The sequence below is a fragment of the Lycorma delicatula genome, chromosome 2 (assembly GCF_047948215.1).
Source record: "Lycorma delicatula isolate Av1 chromosome 2, ASM4794821v1, whole genome shotgun sequence".
Classification (NCBI taxonomy): Eukaryota; Metazoa; Arthropoda; class Insecta; order Hemiptera; family Fulgoridae; genus Lycorma; species Lycorma delicatula.
This window is the reverse complement of record NC_134456.1, coordinates 90,800,084-90,822,685: the sequence shown is the minus strand read 5'-3', so window position 1 is coordinate 90,822,685 and position 22,602 is coordinate 90,800,084. Positions and strand designations below refer to the sequence as shown.

The window sequence follows — 22,602 nt, the reverse complement described above, 5'->3', positions numbered from 1 at the left end:
GTTTAAAAACTGCATATATAACTAATAATAAATAATAAAACATATAAACAATACAGATCTCCATCTAAAGAAATAAAAAATGGTAATAATTTATGTGAACAAGGCATATATAGCTTAAAATTCACAGATTGTGAATTAAAATACATTGGCATGACCAATTGGTCATTCTCAATTAGAATACTAGAATATATCAATGGAATGATAAAAGGTCAAAATATAGTAGAAAAATATAATTTCACTAAGCATATTTTAAATAACAACCATAATTATAACCCAGAAAATTTTACTGACATTCTTGATTTTTAAATAATATACACATTACCAATAACTTAGAAAAGTACCATATATATTTTATTAATGATAAATTAATAAATGAACAAACAACATTTGAAAATGATATATTATATAAGCAAGTACTAAACAATATCTATAGAGTGAGTTGACCATACCGTTTCTCTCCCATTTTATCATAACTGTGGAGACATTCATAATGACAGGATATTAAGTCGACAAAATTTTAAACACATGAAGACCACTGTTATATATTTTACACACTTTACATAACAATTCTAGTTATGATGACAAAGTTTTAGTTTTTTTAAGAATAATATAAAAAATTCTAAGTTCCTGCAGATGGAATTTCAAAAGCGCTAGAATGTATAAAAAGATTTGTTGGTAAGTGGGATTTATATTTTAATTATTTAACTATTAATTTAGCTACTTTTAAATTTTCAAGCATGAAAAATCAAGCTATCCAGGAATTATGGTCAACAAACATTGAAAATCACATCTTGCTTTTGTCTTTGCTTAGATCTCACATAAAGTTTCCATTTAAACACAATTTTTTTTTTTTTTACAAACATGGAAGGTACCATAAATTCTATAACTTATGTAAATATGGGCAGCAGAAAATGTGAATGAACTGCACCAAATTCCACTGCATGGATAAAAGGAAATAGTAAAGTGTATATTTCACAATAAAGTATCACATATTCTTTGGCATTACTATTAATTATGCAGTGAATGTACATAATAACAATTAGTGGTACTCTTTGAATGAGGATAAATTTTACTGTAGATACCGGGTGACATTGATTATTGCCCTTTAAATGAAAGTGCTTTGATTTATCCCCATGAATTTTTATTCTCTCATTCTTCTGTCTTGACCTTTTTCCCAAATTTTTCCTTCAGGGGATAACCAAATGATATTCTACAAGTCTAATCTTTTATTCTTGATCTGAAATGAAATATTTAAGTGGCAGATAGCAAAATAGCTACTAAAATGGTTATTTGTATGTCCTGAACACAAAGAAAATTATGGATACTTAAAAAATCATTTGGAAAGGAGCCACTAAATTAATTCAAATATACAAAACAGAGCGATTAAAATAAATTGTAAAATGTTAATAAATAATATAAATCTTACCTAGGAGTAAACTTATGAGTAGGTACACTGTGACTGTACTGATGAGTTCCGAGTTCATCAAGCGATGTAAATTCTTTATTACATACATGACAATGATACTGTGCTTCATTCTCATGAATCTGAGTATGATATAAAAAGTCATCTAGATCACTGAAAGTCTCATTACAGTTCTTTTGTATACATCTATAAACCTAAAACAATAAACATTGAATTTCAATAAATTATTTTTAGTAATCCCATATGAAAACAACAAAACTAAATAAAAGCTAAACATCACATGAATAAGTGATGTTTAAGTGATTACTGGTTGCCCAGTATCCATAAAATGGAATCAACAAAACAAAATATACCAGTAAATATCATGAAACTATTAACAATGACAAATGATCACAAAAACAAGGTTAATAAATACAACAAAGAATTTCAGAAACTGAAATAAATTCTTCTTACTTTCTGATGTATATGAACTTTCCGATGAGTTTTCAATTCAAAATAGTTTTTGAATAGAGCAGGGCAATACTGACATACATATGACTTAGCTACTATTTGTTCAGAAGCTTTTCCATTTTCAGTATCTTCATCTTTCTGGAAAAAATAAATATAAAATAAATTATTATCATTATTATCCATGTCAGTGATTGGATTGGTTATGTATAATATTAAAATCAGCAAGCCCATTTTAATAATGGGCTAACACCAACAATGCTGTATCTGTAACAGTTTTTTGCATTTCTTTATATATGAAATAGCACATTATTCTCCCAATAAATAATCATTTTACTTGTTTTTAACAATTTTATAAAGCAAATAACAGAATCCTTATAATCCTTACATGTAGATCTACTGATAATAAATCTTCTAAATGGACACACACACCAGTGGTTGAAAAGTAAATTACACACCTTTCCCTAACTTTTTTATAATTGAGATAACTGGATGCAGTTTATGACATTCTTCCTTGTTCTGCGAGGTTACTTCAATAAATGTATATTTTACTCTATGTTTTTTGTCAGTGGGATGGTACGCAACTTAGCGGGGGAGAGGGCAACTCAAAAATTTTAAATGGTCATTTGATATATAAATTTTAAAGAGCTGCATGAGATGAGAAAACTTCCACAGTTAAAACTAAATTCTGCCCTTGCCAACAAGAGCAAGCTACCATTCAGGTAGCTAGAACTACAGTTGTATGCCCCCCTTTAATTTTTTTATTATTTGACAATCCGATTCACTCTTTGGAAATCTTCTTTGATGACAGAGGCTAACTCAGTAAGCCCCAATTCAGAATATTCAGCCTTCAAGGGGCGTAAGCCAGGTTAAAACAAGGTATCACACAATCGTGTGAAACATGATTTAAGTCTTTATGAGACGAGCAAAATGGTATCAAAACAATTAATTCTGACTATTTAATCTAAAATGGACATCACAATAGCATTTCATTAATGAGAAAATTAAAAAATTAATTATTAAAATTTTTCAAATACTTCTATTAATTAAAATTAGTCTTGAATTAAAAAATAATTAATAATTAATTTATTAAATTTTCAACATTAAAATTACATTTTTTTTTTAATTTCTTACCTCTTGTAAGAATATTTATAATATTAGTTTGTGGCATTCTTCTTTTCAAGTAAGAATGCCATAAACTGCATCCAGTTGTCTAAATTAAAAAAAAAAAAAAAAACAGTTAGAAGATAGACATAAGTTACTTTTCAGCCATGCAGTATAACTATAGTTTACCAGTGGCTTTAGTGGACTTCAGCTGCCAGAATTTTATAAAGTATAGTAACATTATGGTGAAATACCAAAGATTAAAGATATGACTGGAAAGAATTCAAAATTCCTGATGTGTTGCTCAAACATGGAAGATCACTCACTGATAGGAAGAATGAATTTTAGTGGCTGACAGAGCAATGAATGAGCTTAATTTTAGAAGAAGTGGGTGTTGTTAATTTCTTCCAAATAGAGAAAAAACAAGTCATTGACACAAACGGAGAAAATTGAATGTGCGTTTTGATTTTTAAATGTTAAATTATCATTTATAGTGTAGGGGAGTTAGAAAAAGGGATATACAGATAATAAAAAGGGATATAGATGCACTGGTATCTCACCATAATGTTAATATACTTTAAAACCACTGCCTTTTACAAATCAATGATCTTGCTGTACAGCAGCTGAAGTCCATAAAGCCAGCTGGTAAACTGTATATATACCAGGTGGCTGAAAAGTAACTTACATCTTCCTTCTAACTTTTTTTCATAACCGAGATAACTGGATGCGGATTACGGTATTCTTCGTTGAAAAGAAAAATTTCAATTTTATTCCTTGATTTTTATTGTCATATCTAACTAAAGTTTGTACATGTACTTGTACACCCACATACACACGCATCCTTTTATTACTGGATAAGCTCAATGGATTAATTACTAGAGAAGATGAGCATAGGAAATCCAGGTGTTATTTAAATTAAAATCAAATTTACAATTTCAAAATACTTTTGTTAACATAATCTATATAACTGTCAAATTACAGAAAAAAACTTGCATACTACTATACCTTAATAATAACAATCAAAATTTAATTTTCATTAAAATATTTTAATTTATACTAACACTCTCAGAATTCTGTGACTCAACAGACTCAATACTAATTTTTTGTGAAGGGGAAACTGGATCAGTTGAAAGAGTTCTAATACGCTTTGGCCAAACCTAGAAAAACATAAGAAAAAAATTAAAAAGTATTTAAAAATAAAATTAAGTAAAGTAAAACTTTTAACAAAATCTGCCTTTAGACAAATGCTTCTTTGAAAAATTTAAATCGAAACCAACAAAAATGTTACAAAATAAAGACGAAACTTTTAATTTTTACTTTTTTAATTAGAACATTATGCAGAATAAATTCCAAACAAAATAAAAATTTATAACTATGCATGATCTTATGTTAACTAATAAAAGTATATTAAAAAAATCATGTCCTTTAGAAGTAACAAACTAACAAATCAGTTTCAAAAAATAAGAAATACAACTAAAGACAAAATCAACATAGAAGAAAAAAATTATTTTATAGTAACAAAAAAAAAATTATTTTACTTTGAACAACTGCTATATTTGTGAAGTTTGTCCTGATTTTACCAAATAAAAATAAAATTAAAAAAAGAAAAAAATCACAATATTTTTAGAACAGAAATGATTTGAAAAGCTCACAGATGTATCATTTCATACCTTATGAGAAGCCATGTGTTTCTTGACATTTGATTTTTGAGAAAATGCTCTTCCACAAACAACACATTGAAAAGGACGTTCTCCAGTATGTGAGCGTACATGCTGCTGTAAGTCAAAGTTTTTTGAAAAAGATTTTCCACAGTACACACACTTTAACTAGAAAAGAAAAATAAATAAAAATTTTAGAGCAAAATAGAAAAATTGCTTTATCATATTATGTTCTGGGGAAAATTAAATTTCAAAAACAATTTCTTCCTATCAACTTGAACTCTGTTCCAAACTGAAACTTTTAAAAGAAAATTTTTTTAAATTTCATCCACAAAGAGAATAAGATGATGACAATGAGATAACAATGATGATGACAATCAGGGGCAACAAATAGAAGCTGCAGAAATGCAGTTAAAAGGTATTCCAGGATGGACAGAGTTGAAATGAGGATATTCAGAATAAACTGCAGATTAGAAGACATCAGGTTGGAATGAGGACATTCATATTCGAATTCATTATCAAGACAGTTGGTTAGCAAATTAACTGAGAATGAATAGTAGACGACTACCAATGAAAACATGGAAATAAGTTTTGATATCAGAACAGGTTTTACCAGGGACCTAATCCATTAAGTGAAAAAGATGGAAAAAAAAAGATTAGGAGTATTCTAATTTGAATTTTTCAATTTTTAAATAGTTAAAAAATGTTTGTAACAGAAATTAAATTTAAGGGATTTTTTCACTAGGCATTTCTACATACCAATTCTGAATTTATTATTAGTACACACGAGTGATTCAACAGAATTTATACCTTCATAAATTCTAAGCACGATGTTCTAATTTAACATTTAAATGCCACTCTGTCCATAGGGAACCAGACCTCTGTCTTTCATCTGGAGAAAGCTTTTCTCTCATCAGGTATGCATTTTTCAACTGGGATTTTTCATCCATCAAGAGCTGTTGAGTAGCATTAGATTTTTGTTTTTGATAAGTAAATAAATAAAATATAAGAAAATAAATTATGTTATATTTAATTTATTGTAATAAAAAGGCTCTATCTACTCATAAAAAGTAGAGACATATCACAATCCAGAGGGTCATATTTAAATGTTAGTCTAAAATAAAAAAACTAGTTAAGAACATATATTACTAGCAAATATGACTTAGACTAGCAAATTTAAACTACAACAAACACAATTTATTATCATCTATAACAAAGCTAATCTATAAATATAAAGAGGAATGTTTCTGTGTCTGTTTGTCTTTTAAACTGATCTACAGTTTTCAGAAATGTTTCACACTAAAAGTTCAAAACAAGGGTAAAACTGTTATCTACATTCTGAAAAAATTATTCCTACCCCCTTAAGCAAAGTTTTTTTAACAAGCAGCTTTTTAGTTTTTCACAAATATGCTAAAAACAGAGGAAATCAATCAAAGTTGAGGTGATTTTCTGAAAGTCCATAAAATTTCCTACAAAATGCAATTTTCCTGGTTCTGATAGCATTCTTCGTCTGTAAGTTATTAAAGTTGAAAATCAGTGTACAACTTTTTTGTTCTTTACTAATCAATAGCATGTGAATGAATCACTCTTTCATCTGCTACCTCCTTCTCACCTGTTTTCCATCTCATTATCAGTTTCACACACTTAATATTAGTGACACCTTTGCATCCTGTGCCTTCTCTGCACCCACACATTGCCGCCTGCTCCCACATTGTGACTGGGTATGTTAGGACACCAGCCAATCTCACGGGGCATTTAATTACAACGCTGGATATGATATCTAAACTCATTCTCAAGTCATAAAACAATATGTCTGTGCTCCAAACAGACAAATGAAAGTCATAGTATACAGCTAACACATTGATGCTGAGGCCTGAAAACTTTCAGGCTGACTGAAATACTCTAATGGACGAAGCCCAAAAATTTTCAGGCTATCAAATTTAATTCTATATAAAAACTTCCATGGCTTATTTTCATGCCTAGGGTTTTGTAAACCATTCATTGAATAGTTTAGTTCAAATCACTCTGTTATCACTATACTCTGGCAAGGATTTTTTAAATTATTGAAGAAAAACAAGCTATTTTCACGTTGAGGTTATGTGTTGTTCATAGTCGAGTTTTGTTCATGAGGCGTGTATTTTGCAGTTTACTGCAGTAAGTTTTTTTTCTTTATGTCAGTGTTTATTGTGTTTTTTAATAGGTTACAAGATTGGTAATTCTTGTTTTGTAATAACAAAGATGCATGCAAATATGTATGTTTTGTAATTACGCATGTTTTTTTGTATTTTTTTCTGTGATTTATTACTAACAACTGACTATGAATATTTTTGTTTAGTAGGTCCTACTCCATGTACATTTACTTGTTATTGTATGTAATTTTTTTATTTATTTCGTATTAATGTAAACTGACAATCATCATATAATTTTGTTAGTTTTATAATGTTATAATGGATGAGATACATGAAAAAAAACTATCAACTATTCCTGAGACTATTGTCTCAGTATCTTGACATACTGTATTCATGGACAGATTTTACACTTCACCTGCTTCTGGCAGAGAAAAACAAAAGCTGCTGGGACATGTATGCTGAATCAGAAAGAGTTGCCTAGTATCAAAAAAATTGAATAAATCTGAATCTGTTTTTATGAGACGTAAACATCTTCTATGTCTAAAATGGAAATACGCAAGAGATGTTCTAGCATTGTCATCAGCTCAAGTCACAAAATGACTCGAACAGATGTTCAAGTTTGTTCAAAGGAGCGTATGATTACAAAATTTAAACCTGATGTCATCATTGCCTATTACCCTTTCAAGAGGAAAAAAAATGAAATGGTGGATGAAACTCTTCTTTAATTTTCTTATGATGCCTATTTCAAATCATTTCTCCTTTATTGTGAATCCTGACTTCTAAATTTGAGGAAAAAATACATTTAGAAAAGTTTATTGAGTCATTTGGAGTAGAATTGGGCAATAAGGGTGGATTTCTTGCTTAAGAAACAATTCCTATGTCCGTTGCTTCAGACTCCCTGGACATAACTCTCCAGACAGGATTCCTCCCACAGAAAAAAAGGTCGGCCAGCATGGGTCTGTAAAGTGTGTTCAAAAAAGAGTAAAGCATCTACGGGAAGCAGGAAGATACAAGAAACTGGCTGAAGGTGTTTAGACTGTGATACAGCACTGTGTCATACTGAAGCCAAGTACATACAGACTAATTTCACATCTTGCTTTTTGTGCATATTTATTGTTATAATATTTAAATGAATACTTTTTTTTTATTTGTAATAATTAACAGATAGAGTAGTGACTTTATTTTAGTTTTCAATCTTGTAAAATTAGTGAAAAAGCATGCAGTACAGTGAAATTAACATTCAGTCACAATATTTATTTTTGCATTTTTTAAAAATTTTCAAAGTATCATAATACAAATGGTGAGTGGTCTACTTCTTTTTTTTTTTTCATTTATATACTAAAATACTCAATGAAGTGACCAAAAACTTTGAAGGAACTGATGATGCACAAATACATCTTTAAAGAATGACATTTTATCCTACCAATCTTCTGACCAATATTCTTTAATATCAGTTTTAATTTTTTACACCCATATTAATTATTACCTCTAGAAAAATGCTTTAAGTTCAACAAGGGTGACATCCTTCCAGCCCCACCATAAGAATATTGCTTAAGCGGCATGTTTTTTTTGTATTTTTTCTTCTGCATATCGATTAGTTTTGGCAACAACTTCAGACAATAATGAATCTGTAAAAAATAACTGAAAGTACTGCAATTCAGTTTTCATTTTATTGTTATATACTGGACCAAATCGCAGAACTGTATTTGGAAATTTGGGCAAATTACCATCAATTACATTGTATTTTTCCCATAACACATTATAACAAGTATCACCAAATGGTCCATTTCCCAAAGGTGAGTCAATATGATTATCAGAATTATTGGTATTACTCATGGAAATATCTTCAATATTGTCACAAACCGGCACATAACTATCTTCAAATTCACCATCACTTTCTAATCCTGAAGACGAATCAAGAGTATTTTCATTAACTGTTGGATTGCACTCTATCATAACTAAACAGGCTTTCCAAATCATCACTAGAAAGCTCATACATAATATTTTCCAATTCGATTACGAGAACTTCAAGCCATCTTTCATACCTTAACTTGTTTATTTACAATTCAGACAAGATGTCAGAACACAGCCTACTAGATATGTTATCGTATGTGCTTTACTAATAACAGATTGAGATTAAACAGCTGATGCTAAACTAAACAGAATATGATGTCGAGCAAGAACTGTCTAAATGTCAAACGATGCTTGGTTCAAGATTTACTGACGTCTAAATATTGTGACGAGCGTTGCACAACATTGGACTGCTACGTGAATTACATAATGTCACGGGGTTTACACCACTGGACCTGATGTGAATTTCAGAATATCAAGTATATTACGACAAAGGACTGCAAAGGGTTAAAAATCAACTTTTGCTTTCATTTGGGTAAATTTTGTTACTATTTTTGCAGATTAATTTTTTTTACATTTGACTTCATAACATAGTCAGTGTAACCTGTTAGTTGTACTATGTAACATGAAAATAAAAACTTAATTAGTTTATACAGGAGCAGATAAATTACAGTTAAGAAATTTTAAAACATTACATATCTTATTTACATTTCACTATCAAATGGCTAACTAACAAGATATGATTTCACTATCAATAGCGTTAAATTATTCTCAAATAAATGTTCTAGTGTATAAGTACTAGCCAACCTTTCCAGTAGCTGAATCTGCATCCTTTGACATTTCACAATTTCTAACATCTCCATTTATCTGATCGTGTACAGCTCCTACAACAGACACTGTGATTGTATTTGCTCCAGTAATCTCTTTCTGTTGTTCTCTTAATGTCTGAAACAAGGTGAATGAATAATAGACAAGCAAGAACTTAAAAATTAAAATTAGGCACTCCATATAAACATAATGAATATTGTCTAAAAAAAACCTTAATTTTTTTTCTTTTGGTACCAAATATAATAAATCATAACTTGCACATTGGTTATTAACAATAACCAATAATCTTTTAATAATATATCTGAACAAATGTATACGATATAACAGATATGTTAAGATAGGATTAATACAGCTGTTCTGGGTCTTGTTTACAGGGGTATAAACAAAACACCACTCAAATATACAACCCACTTTCTGGTTATATTGGTAAGAAGGATAGTCAAAATTCAGTAATACCAACAAAAATAGAAAAGAAAATATTAATATATTAATAGAAACATAAATAGAAAAGTAAGTGAAAAGGAAGAAGTGATAAGTTTACACTATATAAACAGATCAAGTCAACCCAATTCACATCAGCGATCAGCATGAAACATTTTACTAACAAAAAACTAAGATTTGTTCTTCATATTAAACATCTAATCGAATTATAATATTTATAGATAAAATATTAATAGCTAATTACTGGATTTCTCCTTATTTATTGTTAAAGCTTAACAGATTGGATCAAGTTAATTGATTGTCTTTAAAATCCAGTTTTTTACCTTAAATTTGTAGCATATATAATTAAAAAAATTGTATTTTTTTTTCAGTTTTTTTTTTTTTAAAGACAACTGACAATGATTTATTATTACAAACAGAGGTAAAAAAAAAACAAAGGTGAGCGAATATATTAATTTCTAATTTTAATAGTACATTACATTTAATTTAATACTTTGGCTGCCATATGTACAATGGCAAAACACAACCAAGTTTTATGTACAGCTCAGTTAAATGTACATATTACACTACATGTATCCGATGATGGGCTGGGCATACACATTATAAATAGGTTACTGGAAAAAGCTGGTTGAGGATTGAGATTTTATCCTTAGGTTACAATTATGTTGGTTCACCAGATTAATATAAGCTTCTAAAATAAAAACAACGAATATGTTATAAAAAAGTTGAAAACATTTTGATAGGAGAGTTACTTAAAATCAGCCTAGGATATGTGTACTGAAGGAAATGTGAATTGCAGGATGCAATTAATAACAGTTTCACTAATGACTATAATAACAGAAAAAAAATTATTTTTGTTAAATATGACTATGGCAAACCTCAGCACCAGCAGCAGTAGTAGCAGTTGACACAGTAACTTCTTCTGGAGGAACTGTAGTAGGAATTTGAAATGTTGTTTGCTCCTGATTTGTTGAACTCGTAAGGTATGCGCCACAGCCATCAAATACCTGAAAGATACACAAAAAAAAAATCAATAAAGGGGAGAAGATTAATAAATACAAGCTTTTTACTGCTAAGGATAATGAGTAAAATTTAATATAGATTAGGTCAATAATAAGGGAAAGCTCTGCAATTCCTGAGTATTCAACCAAACGTATTTTTTCTTACTTTGCACAATGCAGTAGCAGATCTTGTTTGTGCATATCATTTTCTAGCTTCTTAGGAAAGTAAATTGTAAATGTGATTACAAAACCACAAATGATACTAACTTCCTTATTTCTTAGTTGTACCCACACAACACAAGTAGACTTCTCATTAGCGATGCAATCTTCAGAAGTCAAGATAGCGATTGGCACATAGTCCTGTATAAAAAATATGCAATGTCAAAGCAGAATTTCCAATGAATACGAAATCTGGACTAATGTAATTTGTTGCAAATAGAACAATACTTTTTCTCACTTTAAATTGTACTTACAAAAAAAAGTTTATTTTACGGAGTTCATTGAAGGTGATTTTTTTTTTTTAGATAGCATTTATATTACTGTAAAAAATTTAAAAATACTAGTAAATATACTTTAAAAAAAATTTAAATATACTAGTTATCTTTGATGGTAATTTTGTTTTACCATTACAGCAGTAATTGTTATACGCAATTAGTGGTTATACAAAATAATAATAGTTTAATGAAATGATAAACATAAATAGGTTTGTAAATAATCTGTTAAGTGCTTTACACAAACCCTGAAATACTATTTACATGCATAAAATAAACCTTAAAGTGAGGACCAAATATCCTGGAAGCCTCCTCAATATCAACAAAATAATCCATCTTCCACATTTTTTCTTCTTCTTGCAGTACATGTTTAATGCAGTTTTGCCACTTATCTGGAGTTAACTCAGCAATAGTATTTTCAAGTAAAACCTTTACACCCATTAATTTATAAATTTTGTTATTCCAAGCTACAAATCCTTTTACTTGACTCCACACTAGTTATATTGGATTCAGAATGCAGTGGTATGGTGGAGGCTATAATTCTGCATACCCATTTTCTTCAGTCATATCATCAATTACATAAGTGTTAAATTTTTGCTTATTTTTTTAACTTCTTCTAGGAGTTCAACCTTTAAAAATATATAATCCAATGGAATTTGTTTTTCTTTCAGCCATGATACTATATCCGCTTTTAGCTATGATGTATTTGGGATTTTTTCTAATTTTACATTATGGTTTGGTGTATTATCTGTAACAATAACACGGAATTAATTTCATAATCATATTAAACCAGTTTTAAAAAAAAATTACAGTTCATATCTTTGTGGTAATCAACTTTTTTATTGGATTTGATAACTAATAATGCACGATTAATAGATTCAACTTCATTCCCTACATGATCTACAATCAACCATTTTCCTTTGTTATTTTCAGATTTATACTGGTACTTAAACCAACAGAAAAGTCTGTTTAGATGTCTTAACGGACATGACACATCAAACTTTATTGACTGAATGTCCTTTGTTCACCCAAGTTTCATCCAAATAAAAAATCTTTTTCTCCATTTTTTTTAACTTTTTAATTTATTTCAAACATTTCCTTCGCCAAATCTTTATGTCATTTCTATTAATAATAAAACTATTTCTACTTTTTCCTGCAAATTTGAAACCCATCATCAATAAAGAAGCTTATGTAAACTAACCCAATTAATTTTTAGTAAATCTAGATCTCTTTTGACTGCTGAAAACATCTTATTGAGTGTGGGTGATCTATTTTTAAAAAAAGAAACCACTTTCATTGACAGTATTTTTATTGAAATCACAAATTGGCCTAAAATGGGTTTTGCACGTTTTCTTTTCTTTTTTGGCATGTATCCTATTCATATTTTTTCCTTTCAACTCACATTTTTTCAATACTTAAAATGGATACACCTGTGAATTTAAATGTAACTGCTTCTACTAGTTTAATTTCTAAAGTAGGATATTTTTCGCAAAATTTGTTGAAAACATTAAGAACTATCTTCTTTTACCCACTTTCTAATACTTTACTTTTTTGTGTTTAACTATACAGCAGGAAGGACTTTCAGTCATACTTAATAAATTTCACAACACTTATAAACAGAAACTTAATTTCTAACACTGTAATAAAGCAAATAAGTCATAAATTTCTGTACAATACTTATTTAAACCAAATTAATAACGAAAATAACCTCACTCAAAGTAACTTCTATCATCAGCAGTTAAAATAACAATAAAGTTTCACAAGACCAAGTAATAGTTTTTAAAATAGTATCAGAAATATAATTTAACTGTGTCATAAAACTATAAATAACTATGACATATTGCTACAGTTTATTGTACATGATATGTAGTGAATTGCAATTCAAATTCTTGCACTAACACAAGGAACGTTTGGTTTAATCTAGCCCTCAAGCAGCAAATAATGTAAATATAATAAAATTAGGAAACTGAAATTAGTATAAATTTTTCAATGATAGTGCATTGTTTACATTGCTCTAGACCTAACATATTTATAATTGCATAATAACTAATAATGTGATAATCTGAAATTAATAACAGGTGCAAGTAATGATTAACATTCATCACATGGTAGCTAATTTTTGTCAAATGTATGTATGTTGATTATTTACACGCACGAAACACATGCAGATTGTTTATTTCAGGCCTCAATATAAAGTAAACAGAATATAGAAACTATAAAACTGACAGCAGTTTTTTTTTCATTGTAGTTTATCTATTTTTAAATACAATCAAAATTAATTCAGTAATTTTGTTGTTAAACCAAGAGGTCTCATAATAAATTTTATGAATTCACCAGTGTGTGTTGTAGCAGGGCTGTATGACAGCAATATATTGCTTTACTGATGTCATACTGGCATTTCACAGCTGTGTTACTGTTCACCAGAATTGTTTGTTTCTGAAAGAAGTTTGTGATTGTCTTATTTAGGTATAATATAAAAAAAAATGTCAGCGTTTGAGTTAGAGTAAAGCAAAATATTAGATTCTTCTTATCAAACTTGGAAAAGATGGAAGTGCAAATTGTGCTTAGCACAAATTTATATGTTAATTTATTATATTAAATATATAATATATTATGTAAATTTATATATTAGTTAATTTATGTTAGTTCAAATTTATTATTTTAGTTAATTTATATGTATTTATAGTTAGTAGAATGAAGTATAAAGAAAACGTCACTTTATAAATGAATAAAACAGGTTTCTGAGGGAAGGAGAACTGTTTTTGATGACAAGAAGTCAGGATGACCACCAATAAACAAAACTAATGAAAATATTGTACTCTGTCAGATTGTGCATGAAAGTCATTGACTGTCAGAAGCATAGCAGAGCAAGTGAACATTTATATTATAAGAATAATTTAATTGAAAACCTTAAAACGAGTAAGGTATATGAAAAATGGTACTTAAACAGCTCACAGAAATAAAGATAAGTTGAAATTTCCAAAACCTGAAGGGGCAAGAAACATTTTGAACTATTTCACATGTGATGGATGAGTCATAGGTTAACCAATGTAACCTAATATGATCTTAGAATGAAGTTCAAAATGTTAGACTGTCAATAATCGATGCTCCCAAAAAAAAGAAATCACAATCAAAACAAAACTGCTAACTTCTATTTAATACAAAGGTGAAGTGATAAGTTCCAGGCCTCACATAGAGATAGCATTGGTATGCTTAACTTCTTGATGGTATCGCTTGATTCCATTCTACAGTAGTTTACTATAAAGTTTCAAGTCGCTGCATCACCTAATCTAGTATTTTCAGTCCATCAGAGAATTACAGCAATTTTTGGAAAATGGAAAAACTGGAAATTCATGCAATGATTAAATACATTTTTTCTAAATGGCTTAAGTTCAAAGGAATTTTAGAAAAGCTTGATATGACATTATGAGACTCTTCCCCATCAAATAGAACAGTTGAACGCTGGGTTTCAGAGTTTAAAATGGGTCGAATACACACTAGCGATGAACCACACAGTGGACACCATTCTGAAGTGACTACAACATCAGAAATGATAGAAGTGCATAAAATCATTTTGGTAGATTGACGAGTGATGGTGAACAAGTTAACAGAGTTTGCAGGCCTGTTAATAGAATGCATGCATAATATTTTGCATGAGCAAACTGTGCTTTAGATGAGTGCCGCATTTGCTCATTGCTAACTAAAAACAGTGCTGAAAAAAACAAACATTTCAAGCGATTGTCTCGAGCTATTTCGGCATAATCCAGAGGAATTTTTACATCGATCTGTGATGATTAATGCGAATTGGGTTCATCACTACATTTCTGGGACAAAACAGCAGTCAAAATAAAGGTTGAAAAAAGTCAACCTGCTCAAAAATAAAACTAAAACAACATTATCCTTTAAAAAATTACGGCAACTGTTTTTTGGGATGCATGTGGGTTATTTTCATTGATTTTCTTAAAAATAATGAAACAATAAATGGCAAATCTATGAGACCCAAATGTAGCATCTCACTTACGGAAAAATGACTACATTTGGCAAAAAAATAAGTGCTTTCCATCAAGACAATGCTCCAACTTACATTTCAGTCACTGCAATGGCAAGAATCAACGAATAACGGTTCAAACTGCTCCAACACCCTCCTCCATATTCACCTGATCTAGCTCCCAATGAATATTTTTTGACTCCTAACCTAAAAATAATGACTTAGGAGGGATGAGATTTTCAACCAATATTGAAGTTACTGCTGCCGTAGATGATTATTTTAAGGAGCTGGATAGATCGACATACCAAACTTGTGTAATGCTGTACCAGAGCATAAACCTTAATGATGCCTGTTGAAAAATCAAAATGTACCTAGAAAAATGTTGTTTTCTTATCCAGGCCCAGAACTTTTCACCCTGCACTCATGTATTAAAGGAATAGTTCATTATGAATTTGTAGCAACTGGTACTGCATAGTGAATTGAATGTACTGTACAGAAAAGAAGTGCAGCAAAGCCTGTTGGAAAAAATTACATTATATTAAAATAGCCATGTTATTCACTGGATCTGACCTCAAGAAACTTTTTCCTTCTCTCAAAGATAAAGGAAACACTGATAAGGGCACATTTATTGGCATTGATGACATCAAGAACAATGTAATGACAACTCTAAAAGAGATTCCACAAAACTTCTTCTAAAACTGTTTAAAGGTTGAACTAGGTTCTGATGAGAGTAAGATTCCTAAGGAGATTACTCTGAAGGAACAACCTGACATTTAGCAGTAAGGAATGTACAAATCTTACTGTACATAGTTCAAACACTTTGTCAGACCTTGCATTTAGCAGTTATGGCTTGATTTCATTAACATTTGAGCTTTGACTTTGTCAAAAGCTGTAGAATTTAAGCTGTTTATATATATAAGTATGAAGTTGATAAACTATTCATTCATGATATAGCATTGTCTGTATGAATACAAAATAATTACAGTTTATATAAAATTATTAAGAATTTAAAAAATAATTGATACTGTTAATTGAATGAAGAGTGTAGGCTGATATCTTGCTCTTTATTTATTATCTGTAATTATTTTTAAATATAAAATTATTTGGAAACATGAAAGTGATTAGATAAAGACTGGTTTTAAATAACTATTACAACTGCTGTGTAAACATTTACAATACAAACAATATTACTGACCAACTTGATAAAACTTAAAATATAATTGAGTTTATTTTAATTTTAAAAGCATTGTTTTAATTTAAAAACAATGCTTTTAAAATGGAGATGGGAGGGAGAGAGAAAGAGAGAGTGTGAGAGGGAGGGGGTGGGGGATTGAGAGGGGGGAGAGAGAGAGCACAACAGGTTATTTTATCCATTAACTCTCAGCTTCAATGCTATCAATAGGCTACTAATTTATATGCATAATTGAAATGGTTCTGCCACATATTTCTTATATTATTTCATATCTGTTATTTATACTGTACATAAATACACCTGCAATTTTTTAGTATGGTATACATAGGCTCTTCATAAGAAAAATAATTCATGACTGAAAATCAGCAAGAAAGATTAAACTACCACTTATTTTTTGGGAAAAAGTTGATGACTATCTTCAGAAGGGCCAAACAATTAATTCAGAGTATTATTCTATATTGTTGTCTCAATGAAGAAAAAATTATAAAAAACATTACATAACTAATATTGTTTAACTTCACTGATTTATGGGAACCAGTTACATGGCTTCAACTGGAGGCATTTTAACCTTACTTTACACTTATTAATTTCCAGCTTGCCAAACCTGAATTATGTCAGGGGTTCAGTTGTAGTGGAAGATTCAATTAACCACACATCTTAGGAATGGTCTAGCAAAGACTGTACAAGACTACACTTCAGTTAAGTTCATACATATCATCCTCATTCATTCTCTGAAGTAATACCTTATGGTGGCTTCAAAGGCTAAACAGAAAAAGAAAAAAGGGTAAAAGGTGTAGAAAAGAGGTGTGAATTAGGTTGTAAAGGATGCAGTTTATAATGTTATCCAAAACCAGATTTTAATGTAAATGATCAGCTGACATGTTTTAAAATTGATTTTAATTAAACTGTTGAGATGTCAAGTTAGCCCTGTATTTCTCTTTTTAACTAACCACTCTTATTAACAAATAACTAACATTTATGTATAAATAATTGCACACCTGAGAAGTAGCAGCGATATTCAATGGACCCTGATCCATATTTAATGAAAGAAATCCAGAATCTGATAAAGTGCAATTGGTTGCAAGAATTGGTTGTGTAAATGTTTGTTCTGGTACAATTTCTGAATACATAAGACCACTTGATTCAACACCTTTAGAGGACATAGCTTCTAAGCGAACTGCAAAACAAAATATTTAAGATAATTTTATGAAAATGAAAATATAGTTTCATCACTAATAAAATCACAATAACATAGTTAATAGTTTAAAGAAAAAATTTGACACTTAACAGCTCAAGCAGCACATTTTTTAAATCATTGAAATCAGTTACAGAAACGTTTCACAAAACAAATGTACATCAGTGGAAGATTCAATTTTCCTCATTAATAAAAGATAACCTATAAATTAATCCACTTCCAATACACTCTAGGAAATACCTAAATGCAAAAAGAGAAAACAGATTGTATTGAGGTAAAGCTAGATGGCTGTGCTGACTTAATAGTAATTTACCATATCTTACACACAGTTTTCTCATCTCAAGCAGGGTGTATTTTATTTAAATAGGTATTTTAAAAAGCCCAACTTATTCAATACACATTTCAACTGCTAAGCACTGCACTACCATAAGTCAGGAAACTCTATGGAGTAACACCTGCTCCCTCCAGATCGCACTAACAATGGATTGACTCTATCTGCTAAATGCTACTCTCAGAATCTTCTGCCCTACATTCACAAAACCCAAACTGAGGATGAAGGGATCAAAGGCTAGGGAAATAGAGTGAGTGGTTAGAAAAACAATCTACCCATGGAAAAACCGTGACACAAGACAAACAACCAAACCACCCACCCCCAATCCCTCAGAAGATTGGGACATTTTTACCTAGGAATCTGAACATTATACCCCGCCAATCTACGAGCTTCTGACATCACAAGCAGACTGTGTATTACTACTTGGCCTGAAAACATCAAATCAAGTATTACTTATTATCATATTGTACATGGCAATAACTATCATATTTACATTTACTAATTATAAACAATACATAATTATTTCTTTTATAACTTTTATTTCTGCTAGATTATTAATTTTTAATAATAAACAAAAGCTTACTTGAATTTTCTTCATGCATTTAATACAAAATTCTAGCAAATTCACCATCCTTGCTAAACAAATCGCTATCACTGTCACTTTCATTTTCACTTTCACTATCAGAGTCTACACATATAATATAACATTCTGTCATTTCATTAATCAGTGGTTCCAGTTTTTCATATTCTTTTTCAATATTTTTTTACTTTTTCACAGTAGGGTTTCCAGTAATCTTCATTCATGGAATTAATTTTCTTCATAGTTAATTTTTCAACATTTGTGAAAGAAAATGTTGTATGACTTGCCACATGTCTTTTTAGACTGAACAAACCATCTCAATCAGATTCAGATCAGGATGGTAAAGTAGGAGTCTAAGAACACAATGCCCATATTTTTTCAAAAGTTCATCCAAGTGATATTTTTGTACTTTAGTTTTATGTAACTTTACTAATTCATATAACTGTGGTTTCAGCATTTTTGAACTACACAGAATATGGGTTTTATCCAGCCAATTGGTTATATCTTTTCTTCTGGAGTTAGAATTTGGCACTTTACCTGAATTGTGATAAGGGGCGTTATCAACAACTATACTGACACTGGTGGAAGATTTGGAATCAATTTTTCATGCACCTATTTCATGAACTTGTCTGTATTCATGTTGCCATGGTAGTCGCCACTTTTCAAACTGGCTTTCCAAGTTAGTAATGCATTCAGAATAAAACAGATTTCTCCTCCAGCATGAATTACTAATAAATGGTCGGTCACTTTTATTAATTGGCACATGAAATCCCTCAACAATACCATCAGACCACGACTTTGTCGAACAATGCAAACTTAAAACATATGTTTCATTCAAATAAACAATTGTAATATTATTTTGTCTGTACTTGGCCATTGCCTGAAAATATTCAATTCTCTTCTAACTCATATTGGATTTCTCAATTAAAAGTTTTCTGTTATTTTCAGTTTTACGCCATTTGAAACCTAACTCTTTAAAAATAACAGCTGAAGTTGATTCGCTGCCTTTAAAATCAATAGATGACAGAAGTTTCTTGCCTTATTTACCTAAAGTAGGTAATTCATTCTTTGAATGAAATTCATTAATACTCTTTTAACTACACCTAAATCAAAACTTTCCAGTCCACTGACAGGTTTTGAACATCGTTTATACTTCTTTGGCGTACTGAAAGAAGATGATTGGGATGTTGATTGAAGAATCATTTTTCTTCTGAGTTTTTGAACCTTTATTCTTCATATCCCACAAGCAGCAACAGTTCTTTCTTCACATTTTTGAATGCCAATTATATGTTTGTCGTCACTTAATTTACCTACTTTTAGAGCTTCTTTTTTAATACAATAAGAAACATTATTGATAATATCATGTGCTTGACTCCTATTTTTTTTTTCTTAACTATAGATTTAAATACTGCCATAACAAACCGCACTAATACACAAAGAAAAATAATATATTACAAAAAATTTGTGAAAAAATTGAGTAATTCTAAAATAATATGACCGCACAAAAACACTGAATACCTTTACTGAACACAATACAAACTGGACTAAGTAATAAACTTGTATCCTACAATGTGTACTACAAATGACGGATCTAAATATAATCGTGATGAATGACATCACTTCTAACTTCACGTATAAATTTTTATAGGCCTCTACATAATATCAATCAAAGCTTTAGTCATTGGTTAAGGAATTGTTATTGTTTACAAAATTGAGTCATTAAACATTTTTATACATATAATCAACTCTAGTGGAAGGAATTGAACACACAACAACATAAATGTATTGTTGGGTGCCCATATTGTTTGTAAGTTAAAAAATGAAATAAAAATAATAATTACGCACAAAAATAATGTTTTGGAAAACAATAATATGAGATGTCAGCACATGATGTCACAAGCTCATCGATTCACTGGGGCAACTATACTGATGAACACTTAACATTTGCCATCAGAGATCAAACTGAAGAATAAATCATTATGCTATTCTCTACTGGAGGATAAAAATTATCTGTAATTAGTTTACAATTATATATAATACTTTTAACATATGCCAGAAATAATGTATTAACAGGTTGACTGCTAACTGAATATAGACGATTCACTGTTTTCAGAATTTAAATTTATTTATTTGTTCAGTGGGTTTTTATTAGTATGTATTTATAAATATTTTTATTAGTATTTATAAATAAAATATTAAAAAATGAACTCCAATCAGAGTGATTGGAATTTAAAATATTTCAGTATTTTTTCCCGACACTGGAATCTTATTAATGATATGAAAAATGACACAATTTATTACACAATTTTCAAATTTTGATACTTAATTTAAGTATATTTTATGATTTTTACATTTTATGATAATCTTCAAAACAGTTTAAAACAAAGTCTGGAATTTCCTGGACACATTTTATATTCATATACAGTTTCCTTATTTTCTTTTGTCTACAGCTTTTACACTCTTCTTGATTCTTTCATTCCTTTCTTCTCTGGTGCTGTTTTTTTCAATTTTACTGATGCAGTATTTTCTTAAGGCTTGGCAATGGTTGAATATTTAGTGCCATATGGGATGATAATCAACTCATTATTTCTAATCGAAAATTGTAAATACTGTCACAATTAACGTACATAGAATATAAAATGTATTCATTTAACAAATTTAGTTGCAAAATATGTACAAAAAGCTTTTTACCACCAAAAGTTTTTCTACTACAAGGATAGTACGCCATTGTTTGATCTTGTCTACCTACCTATTCCAGACATAAAGTTAGTATAATTTAAAATAGCTACTGGTTTCTCTGTTATAGTGCCTCTTTCATCTGTGAAAAGCCCCAATCAATTCCCAAATTCAGTAATAACATATAATTCACAGTACGCTTGCCACACCATTTCTCAACATGAACTTCATTACAAAAAGTAATTTCTTTTCTCCTTTTTTTAATTCTTCAGACATTAAATGTCCTGTTTACTCTGAGAGTACCAGGACCGTATGTATCTTGGTCAACTAATTTGGTAGCTAGGCCGAAGCTGTTATAAAAATCAATAAATTATCAAGATATACTGCATGACCATTGCCTAAATTTTCTTGCAGTAAATGCATCACTACTTTTTCTGTATAACCAGTACAACCTAAAAATGTCTGTAGTCCCTTCATATACATAAATTTAAAAAAAGAAGTAAAATTAAAATAAATTTGTTTCGGGACATGTACTTTTTGAATATTCGTAGATTGAAAAGAGTATCAGTCTTCCAATAAGCACTGAGATGAGTTAACCAAAATAGTCAGTGTGAAGCAATAAGCCTAAAAATATTTTTAACTCTTCTATGTAACATCCTTCCAATCTGCAATATGGGATCTCACCTTTGTTTGTGGAAAACACAAAACTTCAATGGCGTATTTACTAGTAGTAAACCTGATAATAGTTTGAAAAAATGATCGTCAACAATCATTTGAAAGATGTTTATTGGCATAGCATCAACCGGAATTGGATTAAGCATTCCTTGCTGTTTTTTAGCATATCCATATCTTCCCACTGGTTCCTAACCTGCTCATTTTTATCATTCACTAACTCAGCTTCACCATTGATTACCTCAGCTTTATCGTCAGAAAACCCGGAAAATACTAACTGTAGCTATCTTCTAAATTATTTTCACAATCTTCCAAATATCGCAGTAGTTCTTCATTAGTTAACGATTTATTTCTACGTTAACGCTGGAGTCCACAACCTGGTGTATTGGCCATTTTCAGCTACGACTGCACAGTATTGAAGACAAGAGATTTATCAATGATGTCACAACAGCAAAACAATTCTTTCAAATATGCCAAATTCACAATACAGCCAAAAAAGTGATTAGTTACCACTACTCTGAATGGAATGGGCAGCATTACTGAACGAAGCCAAGTTACTCCGACCAGAGTGGTTGGCAAACAACGTGTTAATTTC

The 22,602-nt window shown here is 29.9% G+C and overlaps 1 protein-coding gene across 11 annotated transcripts in view; it reads right to left on the bottom strand.

The window, feature by feature from the left end:
* LOC142318993 (zinc finger protein 341-like) overlaps nucleotides 1-22,602 on the bottom strand; it is an 82,769-nt gene that overhangs the window by 27,626 nt on the left and 32,541 nt on the right. For 7 of the 11 annotated variants that reach the window (XM_075355759.1, XM_075355757.1, XM_075355762.1 and 4 more), the window contains 7 exons: nucleotides 17,552-17,730; nucleotides 10,760-10,888; nucleotides 9,420-9,557; nucleotides 4,645-4,800; nucleotides 4,036-4,131; nucleotides 1,877-2,011; nucleotides 1,427-1,617 (listed from right to left, as the gene is read on the bottom strand). In XM_075355759.1, the coding sequence (XP_075211874.1) occupies nucleotides 1,427-1,617; nucleotides 1,877-2,011; nucleotides 4,036-4,131; nucleotides 4,645-4,800; nucleotides 9,420-9,557; nucleotides 10,760-10,888; nucleotides 17,552-17,730 (1,024 nt within the window). The remainder of the gene's footprint in view (nucleotides 1-1,426; nucleotides 1,618-1,876; nucleotides 2,012-4,035; nucleotides 4,132-4,644; nucleotides 4,801-9,419; nucleotides 9,558-10,759; nucleotides 10,889-17,551; nucleotides 17,731-22,602) is intronic. The other 4 variants (XM_075355767.1, XM_075355768.1, XM_075355769.1 and 1 more) reach the window with 1 other exon arrangement.